This window comes from Pinus tabuliformis, chromosome 9 (assembly GCF_031772625.1).
Source record: "Pinus tabuliformis cultivar Carrire ecotype Pingquan chromosome 9, CPIR1, whole genome shotgun sequence".
Classification (NCBI taxonomy): domain Eukaryota; kingdom Viridiplantae; phylum Streptophyta; class Pinopsida; order Pinales; family Pinaceae; genus Pinus; species Pinus tabuliformis.
The window spans coordinates 1,932,537,740-1,932,548,504 of record NC_142307.1 but is presented as its reverse complement, the minus strand read 5'-3'; the positions used below and the strand labels follow the sequence as shown (position 1 = coordinate 1,932,548,504).

At 37.7% G+C, this 10,765-nt stretch overlaps 1 protein-coding gene across 1 annotated transcript; it reads right to left on the bottom strand.

The window, feature by feature from the left end:
* Positions 1-788: 788 nt before the first annotated feature.
* On the bottom strand, positions 789-10,219 carry LOC149156689 (beta-amylase-like). The gene is made up of 5 exons (XM_089444836.1): positions 9,941-10,219; positions 3,287-3,499; positions 2,014-2,223; positions 1,423-1,662; positions 789-1,313 (listed from the first exon to the last, which is right to left on the bottom strand). Exons 1-5 carry the CDS (start codon positions 10,217-10,219, stop codon positions 1,038-1,040), a joined length of 1,218 nt encoding a protein of 405 aa, XP_089300962.1. The 3' UTR covers positions 789-1,037.
* Positions 10,220-10,765: the final 546 nt, after the last annotated feature.

Sequence of the window (10,765 nt, the reverse complement as noted above, 5' to 3'; positions counted from 1 at the left end):
TTGCATGATCATGAATATGTTGTAAGCTTCATTAATCCTCCCAGCATAATAAGAATAAGAAACATACATGTTTGTCCACCGGTCGTTGGAGCTGGAACCTAATAAGTTCCAAAATGAGTTTACCAATCCACTTACAAGCATCCTCATAGAGAGTTATTTTTTAGAATTTTATAAACTTACCCCTATAGGGTGCTACCCTGCAAGATTAACTTGCATAGCTTTTGCAGGATTGTTTCTTATATTTTTCAAGGTTTGGATTCAAGTTTTCACCGTTTTGAAATATAAATTTTTGAGTTAGAATTTAAAATTTGAATGTGTTAGGTAAGATATATTTATTTACCTATCCACGCATTTTTATAAAATAACATATAATTAAAGTGATTCTGAAGCTTATGAGTATAGTAAAAGTTTTGTATGTTTCAATTTCAACAAAGATAAAGATAAAGTTCTAACAATTTTGAGAACTCAGAAGAGTTTCATTTTAAAATTTGACAATGTTGTATAGGAAACATTCCACTACCTACTCACAATTTTTCCTATTTTACCCTTAATACAAATATTTCATTACTGATTCTGCTTAGTTCCGCTGGTTGCTGCTTAATAAAATTAATACACATTCATATTTAAAGTTATTTAGCCACAGTCATTTAGCCACATTCATGTTTAAAGGTTTGTTAACTCATTTAGATTATTAGTCATTTATCATTGAATTTGTGTGTCCTGAAATTGCATATCCCTCAATTATCATTGAATTTGGGTGTTTCCTGAAATTGCATACCGGCAGGGACTACAGCAATGCCAGTTGCCCTTGTTAATACTTATTCGATCGAAAAAATTAGTATACACTAAAAATTTAGAATATTCTTTACAACCCGTTAAATGATTTGATACTCAATTTACATCCGGTCAATTAAAAATACAATCTTCAATGGATTGATTTAACGTTCAAAATCATTAGTTTGCTATCACAAATGTAAAACATTCAACGATTCTAGTACTACTCAGGAGTGCTCATCGACTGGCTGCAACCGCTGATTCTAATTTTTTCTTTGGAACCATGAGAGTGGTGATAGAAGCCACTTCAATATTTTGCCTGTGAGTGGCATCTTATCTTCTACAGACACCGTCCCCTGTATTTGCGAGCTCTCTTCTGTAAGGTTGACACCTGAACTGTCATCTGAAGCAATCCCATGTAATAACACAGGCACGGGTGCTATTGCTGCAGCAAGGAATTCTTCAATCTCCTGCCTAGGTTTCGAACGCTTCAGAGGTACTCTTGGATTGAAGTATTTCTCAGGCTCCGGATGATAATCCTGAAAAAGAGGACAAGAAAAACAAAATGATAACAGTAGCCGTTCAGATTCCAATTAGACAAAAGTAATCTCATCGAGTGAAAGAAAATGATATGGACAAGGTACATACCAAACCCACATGCATTCTTCTCACGAATTTGTTGAATTCTTTCCAGCTATGTTCTTGCATGAGTTCTTGAGATAGCCTTAGATAGGTAAAAGCGGATATTCGCTTCTTGGGCGGTCCTGTTTCGTTTATTCCCTCGGGTCTGGATTGCCTTACAATCTGATCATATGCTTCTTCATCAAATCTAGGTAAAGCATTTTCACAGGAAACCTCAATACCTTCTTTCCATCCAGCATTTAATACCTGGAACCACACATTTTTCAGATAACCAACGCCCAAAACCAAAAAAGACGATATCTAACTATGTATGGATTTTCTTCAGTCTAAATTATTTTTCAGAGATTCAATGCTGGTCAATTTTTCACTTTAAATATTAGTCATTGTGACCAATTTCTCACTAGCACTCATTTTATCAGATGATACATCATAAAGCTCATATTTCCTACCTAAAATAAAATTTAATTTATGTGTGTTCTCCACTGTATTAAGTTTAAGCCAATCCCTAGTTTGATGCAGTGTGATTAAGATTAAATTTAGCAGAACCAGCTATGGAAATCCACCTTGATTCTGTCAACTTCAATTTTTTTTATTCACCTGACGCACAAGAGCCTCCGGCTCACAAACGGCTTCAGATGGTTGTTCATTATCCTGCATTTCAATGCATGTGAAATTCAATACCGCCCGATGTCTTGCCAGCATTTTGGCTATGGGTCTGTATCCATCTCTTTCGGTTAAGTTGTAATAGCCTGCTGTAAGCTCTGCAGCATGATTCCCAGACTTGTACCACCAGTGAATTCCAGCAACCTACAGATGCAAAAAGAAAGGAAATGAGACTAATGTTCACTCATGATCAGAATAGGTTAATGGAACTTGAAAATACAGCAAGTAATAATAGTAAAAGATAAATTGGTTGGGTTGCGGTTCAAGTGTAAATTATTGGAGATTTACGGCTGTTAGTTTATATTTGAATCTCAGCACAGTTTAGCTAGGCTGAGGCTAGGCCAGGGCTAACCCCATTATTGTTGGATGGAAGAATGATCTGCCCAACAGTGAAATGCTATCACCGGATTATGCCAAGCTCGGTTGATGCCCCTTGGGATAGTTTAATTCCCCAAAGTGGCTCCCATCCTCAAACCCTCCCATAACATTTGAACCTGTGACCTGGTAGGGACTAAACCCCACATAAACCAATTGGTCTACATGGGTTTAATCTCAGCACACTTTATTGTTTATCCAGGTTTCTACTAAAAGGCTTGAACATTTACCATGATTAGTCCAAGTTCGATTCACAGGGCTCTTTGGTGCTTAAACTTTATTCAGGTTTTATTGGAGAATCCTTAAGCGACATGTTCCAGGAGTCTCAATCCCACTCTGGCCAAACAATGAGGGGTCTCCGGGCCAGTAAAGAAGAAAACAACAAAATAAAGTGTGCCTAGGAATTTTCACAATAAAAGTGGAATGCTCTATGCACTTATTACGGAGAAGATCATGCCAGGGACAATCTGAGAAGCTTCAAAATACCAGATACATAATGTGTAAGTACCAAGAAATATTCAATTTGAATGGATGCTGGTTGTCCGTCCTCAAAGGATTTGTAATATACTAAACACCTGTCTAGCCGCTGGGACAGCAAACTAATTCACTTTAATTGCCACTGGTGAAATTGAAATGGGGTGAGGTTAAAAGAAGAAAACTATCTTCGTAGGTTCATGCTTAGACACCCTGAAATGAAGTTGCTTGGTATGACAAGAGCCCACCTTGCCACTGGTGAAATTGAAAGGGGGGGAGGTTAAAAGAAGAAAACTATCTTCGTAGGTTCACGATTAGACACCCTGAAATGAAGTTGCTTGGTATGCTATGAGCCCACCTTAGCTGCCAACTTGATCGGGCAGCCTTCAAATATTTCAGAGGCTGCTTCGAGGATTCTGTCACCATGTCTTAACAGAACAGTTGAATACCATGCCAGAAAAAACCTTCCACGATCTTTTGTACAAGATCCATCCTTACGAAAGAAAGGTGTAGAATTTGGTTGGTCATTGTAATTGCCAGCATCGTGAGGACTTGAAAATGCCCACTCCGGCTGTCCAATTCCAGGGAACTTCCAACCCTGACTTTCGGGGTATGATGGCTACGCGGCCCTCAGGCAGGAAGAAAGACACGAAACCAAGAAGAAAGACACGTTTCGTCACTGCGAAGACACGTTTCGGTTCAGTCACTGCGAAGAGTCTCATCGCCAGGAGGCCTGGCCTTTCATGGCCCATTGCCAGATCCTCCCTCTCTGTCTTCCAGCTGGTGGAAAAAATAATATTTTTCTATGAAAAAAACAGATTAAATCAATGGCAGAAAACACCCCAATCGTCTAACACACAGAATCAATGGCTCAGGATCGCACACGTCACATTTTAGGGATGTCTTTCTCAGAGGGAACGCCTTACGGCGTAATTATTATAGAGCGAATATTGTAGAGTTATTTTACAATGGATTGAATGTGGGATTAATTTTTTTTTAGAATATATTATAAAAATTTAAAAAAAAATTAGTTGTTTAGTAAATATTATATACTTTAACTATTAGAATAATTAATATACAAGTTGTAGTTTACAATTTGAATTTCAGTGATTGATTTCATAAAAAAATTTAGTTTATGTTTTTCAATCAATTGTAGAATAAAATAATAAAGGTAAATAAATCTAACAAACTTTTGGAGGGAAATATTTTCGCGAAAATTTTTTGGAGGGAATATTTCATTCTTTAAGCTATATAATATTCTTAGGAGACTCCATTTGTATCATTCAACATCTTCTATTTGAAAGGGATGGATTGTTCTGATGGTGAGGTTTCGATTTATACACCATCAACATCTTCATCGCGTAACAACTCTATTCATATTGATGAATATAGCGGGAATTCTTCCACTATGAATAGAAAGTCAATTCTTCCACTTAGTCCCAATTCTAAATACTACGAGAGCAGCACTGATGAAAGAGGGGATGGAGAATTTCAAATTAATAAAGAGTCACAGATTCCACTTATTCCTAATTCTAAGGACTATGAAAGCAGCGGTGATGAAGAGCATGATGGTGAAGTTCAAAAGAATGGAGTGTCACGATGTCCACTTAGTCCTAATTCTGAGGACTATGAGAGTAGTAGTTTTGAAGAGTGTGATGGTGAAGTTCAAAAGAATGGAGTGTCACGGTGTCCACTTAGTCCTAATTCTGAGGACTATGAGAGCAGCAGTTTTGACGTGCATGATGGCGAATTTCAAAATAATGGAGTGTCACGGTGTCCACTTAGTCCTAATTCTAAGGACTATGAGAGTAGTAGTGATGAAAAGTGTGATAGTGAATTTCAAAAAAATGGAGTGTCAAAGTGTCCACTTAGTCCTAATTCTAAGGACTATGAGAGCAGCAGTGATGAAGAGTGTGATAATGAATTTCAAAGAATGGAGTGTCAAAGTGTCCACTTAGTCCTAATTCTAAGGACTATGAGAGCAGCAGTGATGATGAGTGTGATAATGAATTTCAAAAGAATGGAGTGTCAAAGTGTCCACTTAGTCCTAATTCTAAGGACTATGAGAGCAACAGTGATGATGAGTGTGATAATGAATTTCAAAAGAATGGAGTGTCAAAGTGTCCACTTAGTCCTAATTCTAAGGACTATGAGAGCAGCAGTGATGAAGCGCGGGATGATAATTTTCAAAAGATTGGAGTATCACAATGTCCTCTTAGTCCTGATTCTAAGGACTATGAGAGCAGCAGTGATGAAGCGCGGGATGATGATTTTCAAAAGATTGGAGTATCACAATGTCCTCTTAGTCCTGATTCTAAGGACTATGAGAGCAGCAGTGATGAAGAACAGGATGATGCAGTTAGTCCTAATTCTAATCAGTATAAAGGTAGCAGTGACAAAGGACAGGATGTAGCATCTTCAATAACTAAACAGCCACATTTTCAACGTAGTCCTAATTCTATGGACTATGAGAGTAGCACTGACAATGTACATGAGGAAGAATATCCATTAAACATCAAGTCATATTTTCCATTTAGTTTGAATTCTAGGGGACTATGACAGTAGCACTGAAGAAGGGGAAGATGAAGGGTATCCTCTCAGTCAAAATTTGAAAATCAGAGATGATCATAGTGTGGATAACATTCCTCTTAATGATGATGAAAATCCTTATAAAAATGATGATCCAATGATGGAGATGTTGCCAAGAAATATTGTATCAAGGAGTAGGAGCAGACCTTTTCGTATCAATGCAAGCTATTCTAGTTATACAAGGGGTAGAGCAGAATATCTGACGAGAAGAAGTTCTATCAGCGCTCTCATTTCAAGTGAATGTTGCCAAAAAAATTGCTTGAAACATATGGATTTCACATTTGCATTAGAAAGCAGGAAGAGATATTTGTCAATGAATAAAAGCATGCAAAACTCATATTTAGTTGGCTGCATGCAATCTACATTGTCAGGTTATGATTATCATATTAGGAATTTATTATTGTGTAGAAAAGCTTTCAAAATGTTTCATTCAATTGGGAATTTTCGTCTCTCGAGAATTCAAGAAAATTTGGAAAAGGATCCCACATTTTATTCAGAAGTACGTTATAAAAGATAGTTTGGGCCATTATCAAATACTGCAATGTCATGGATGAAAGATTTCTTTTCAAAGCATGGAGAGTGTATGCCAAATAGAGAGACAATACATATTCCAGATAATTTTTCAAGACGAGAAATCTACAACTTATACAAAGAATATGCAGAAAGTGCTAAGGGACAGGGCCAATTTATTACATATCAATATTTTGTGAAGATATGGAAGAAATAATTCAATAATGTTCGTATTCCTAAGAAGATAAGGATGGGGATTTGCAGTACATGTGCTTCTCTTAAATAAAAAAGGGACAAATGTGAAGGCTCAGAAAGAGGTAAGCGTTCATAACTTTTACTTTAAAATTGTATAGTCATCAACTATGAAAACATATTTCTTAATGAATTTCTTTTATGTTCTGTAGATTTAATTGTCAAAGAACTTCAGGAGCATCGCGAACAACAAACAAATGAAAGGAAGAAGTTGTACAAGCATCGAAAGAAGTGTTATGATAATCCAAATAAATATTTGGGTTTGATAATTGATGGTATGGACCAGAAGAAAACACTTTTACCACATTTTGTTCGCACACCCAAAAATTTACAAGAGGAAAATTTTATTCAGTTTCACTTGGTCAGTTGTATGGTCTTCAATGGGAAAATGTTGCCAAGGGTGTACTTCACAGCTCCAAATATTCATAATGATGCAAATTTGACCATAACCATAATTCATGATGTGATTTCTCATTGGTCTGGTAATCTTCCTGAAGTTTTGTATCTACAATTGGACAACACTTGCCGTGAAAACAAAAATCAGGTTGTTTTTGGGTATCTGAACATGCTTGTTGAATTGAGAATTTTTCAAAAGGTAAAGGTTGGTTTCCTTCTTATTGGGCACACTCATGACCATATTGATCAGATGTTTAGTCGTTTTTCAGTCACATTGAGGAGGAAGGAAGTTGGGAGCTTGCCATCACTAATTGAATGTATTAAGAAATCATACATGCCAGAGCCTGCTTTTGAAGTGTTGGAAGAAACTGTTGACATGCGAAGGTTTATTCTAGGATCATATGGTGAGGGGAAATGCATTGAACAACTTAATGATATTAGCTTCCAACATCAATTTCGTATAAAAAAAATTGATGGGAAAACACTAATATGGGGCAAGAAGTTTTCAACTACTACAGAATGGGCACCGTCATCAGGTTTGCAATTTTTGAAGTTCATTCCAGATCGTCCAATATTTGCATCAAAAATATTGTTATTACAATCAGTTGGTGAAGTTCAGAATGCACGCAGACAGAATAGACATATAAATTATTCTGATTGCCTAGAAGAAATTAAAAAATGTATTAGATATACATATGAGTACTTTGACATTGCTGATTCAGTTTGGTGGGAGTCATTTTTCAATAATCAAAGTGAAATCATTTTAACAACAACCAATGAAGATATACCTTTGAAAAATCCATTTATTTGGCCACAAAATGTGTCGAATGAACAAGAGGAAGTAAACATTGTTGAACAGCAACAAACTCAAGGTATTATTAATTCTTCACAGGCAATGGAAAGATAGATGTATATTGGTTCCAGAAGATCTCGTGCACAACATGAAGCCATGGAAGACCTTTATAGGGGTTCAGTACATGATATTAAGGAGGGTTGCATGATTGCAGTGCTAGCAGATGGAGATCCCAATGGCTATCCATTTTGGGTTGCTAAAGTTATAAAGGTCTTTACAGAAAATGATGATGTTACAGGTGTTGAAGTACATTGGTATGCCACAAATACACACCCATTCAATGGTGTGTATAAGCCAGAGATGGTAGTTGACAAAAAAAATGGTGGAAAAAGAAAAATAAAGGGTACAAATATAAATCACTGCCGCACAGACATATTACAATTGGAGGATGTTGACATACTTGTTTATGACTTCAATTTAACAAAGAGAGGAACTCTTCGCTTCAAGACGACAGAGATTCTGAAAAGGTTGTTACCAGAAGAAACAGTGTTGACATGGGAGTCTGCTGAAACCAGTCATAGATCTAGAAGACTTTTGAAACCTGGAATGTTGGGCATGCATGTGGACTCAGATGGGGCACTAGTTGATGAAAGAGAAGAATATGGAACATCTTCGTCAGCATCCAGTCACTCATCTGAAGATGTGAATTCTGATGGTGTGCAAGAAAATATGAGTGATTTTGAATAATTGTTTAAACTGATGTATGCATCGTATTTTCAAATAAAATTAATGTTTTCCATATGTTGTTAAATGAGAAGTTATGAAGCATTTTTATGTTGTTGGATTATGTCTTAAGTATGATAAATTTTATTGTTTAAATATCTACAATGCAATATCAAATTAGAGATATAATGTCTGTTTTATTCAGTATACAAATAAAGACTTTTGAATTCATTCAGTGATATAATTTTTTCATAATGTCATGGGTTTTTAATTTTATAGTTGAAAAAATTTCAATTTCTTTTGTATCTAGCATGTTGTGGTTGAAAACATGTTAAATTTATACTTAGGAAAGAAAAATGATATTTTACCAGAAACATTAATGTGTTTTTTCCTTAAAAATTAACTTTGTTTGAGACATAAAAAATTGGTTTTATTAGCATTTTTAAAAAGTTTGAAAATTGACCCTAAAAAAAAAATCATTATTCCAGTATCATCACTTTCGTTTTGAAGCTATATTTTGCACGAAAATTTCGTAGTAAATTTCGTAGTCACTGCCATTTTTAAAACACGATCAAAATTGACACCTAAAAAAAAAACATCGTTCCAGTATACACACTTTTTGTTTTTAGCACTGTTTTTTATGTTTTTTTGGCCAGAGTTCCCGTTTTGAGTTTATAGTTCTCGTTTCAAAGTTTACATTGTTCAGGGCTTCCAGTGTTATTAAACTCTTCATTTCTTCTTCTTTAGTTGTGGTGCCCATTCCCCTACAATTCCAGGAGACTATCTTCATCATTTATTTTTGCCTTGTTGAGCTCCCTTGGAGCTCTAGGATTGGATCCTCGTCATCTTCGGAGTTTTTGCTAGGAGCTTCTCTAATGTTGGCTGGCTACCCTGGAGCTTGTCCTTATAGGTTTCTTGTTCTCTTTTTTCCTTTGCAGACTTACGTCCTCTTGTAGATCTTCTAGGAGAGGATTGGGATTCGCCTATTTCCCCTTCTTCCTCCGATTCCTCAGACTCTTGGGTTTCCTCCTCCTCTTCTGACATTTTCTCTGGAACATTTTTGGTGGAGGGGGAGATTTTAGAGGGAGAGGCCTCCTTGGTGGTTTCTGCCTCCTGGGTGATCATGATTTCAGATCCAAGGATTTCGAATTTATTCCCTTGGCTTTCCATGGATGGTTTCTGAGCAGGGCCCGCTTGAGGGGCTTTGGCGTTTCCATTTGCATTCTTCTTGTGAAAGGTTTTGGAGCACTTTGCCTAGTTCCATCCTTCTTCCTTTCCTTTTTCTTCCACCCCTTTGGACGGGCAGTCTCTGGCAAAATGCCCGTAGACGTGGCACTTCCGGCATTTGAATGGCAGCTGCTCATAATCCAGTTTCTGTATATGAGTCCAGGGACCTACAACTATTTTGATGGCTTCCGGTAGTCCGACCTCCAGATCTACCTCCACACAGATTCTGGCACAATCGTACTGGTCCTTACTGTTGGCCTTGTCTATAAATTTTCCAAGGGTATTTCTGATGTGCTTCAAAGAATCCCAGTTCTAGCAATGAACTGGGAGATTGGGGAGTCTCACCCACACCGAGACCGTTGTAGGCACATCCACCGCCAGATCAAAGTCTGGCATCCATTTGTTTAAATACAGCCCTTGGGGGCCCATGAAGTAGGGGCCATTCCTGAAAATGAGATCTTTGTCTTCTTTTGCAGAGAATTCAAACAAAAAATATCCTCTCCCGAGGAAGTAAGAGGTTACCTTGTTTTGTATCAGAGGTGCCCAATTCCTGGCTACCCAGTTCTCGGTCAACTTCAGGGAAGGCCAAAGTCCTGTAAACTGTCCAACCAGAGCCCAATCTGCCAGAGAAAGTGCTACTTGGATTGGTCCTTCTGGCGGGAGGGCGATCTCAGGGATATCTTCAAGCTTTTTCACAAACTTTGCTGCTTCCATGCATTTCTTCTTAGGCAAGGAGGCCAGCAGGGTTTTGAAGGCCTCTGCTACAGAAGATGAAGGAGGAGGGGGAGTTGGCTCCTCCATGGAAAGCCAACAGACCCAGCCAAGGAGGCCGCGGCCTGCAGCAGATCCCTCGACGGTCCCTCGCAGGCACAAAGTAGATCCCTCCGCGGACTCCCTCGCAGGCTCCAAGCAGATCCCTCCGCGGACTCCCTCGCAGGCTCCAAGCAGATCCCTCCGCGGACTCCCTCGCAGGCTCAGAACGCGCGAAGTGCGAGCTTGCTCGCAGGCTCAGATCGTGCGGAAAGCGGATCTCGCAGGTTGCAGAGCACTCTCACAACTTATATTGAACTTATGGATCAATTTATTATTGCCTCCTGATATTATCTTGCTGGCATTAAAAGCGCCAATCATATTCACAATCCGGCCTTTATACTGTCTGAAATACTCCACTTTTCGCCCCAAAGTGAGAACATTCTGCACATGTTAAAGGTGAAAATTATAGATCTGGAAATTAAATTTCTGAAATGAGTTTGTTTGGTAATTAGTTTAAGAAAAAAGATGCACATGTTAAAGGCGAAAATTATAGATCTGGAAATTAAATTTTTGAAATGAGTTGGTTGGGCAATT

Excerpts from the sequence above, each read along its gene's own strand:
- LOC149156689 (XM_089444836.1), bottom strand. The coding sequence starts at position 10,219 with ATGGAGGAGCCAACTCCCCCTCCTCCTTCATCTTCTGTAGCAGAGGCC. Across the intron at positions 1,663-2,013 it reads CGGAGGCTCTTGTGCGTCAG|GTATTAAATGCTGGATGGAA; the intron begins GTGAATAAAAAA and ends GTGTGGTTCCAG. Across the intron at positions 1,314-1,422 it reads GAAGAATGCATGTGGGTTTG|GATTATCATCCGGAGCCTGA; the intron begins GTATGTACCTTG and ends CCTCTTTTTCAG.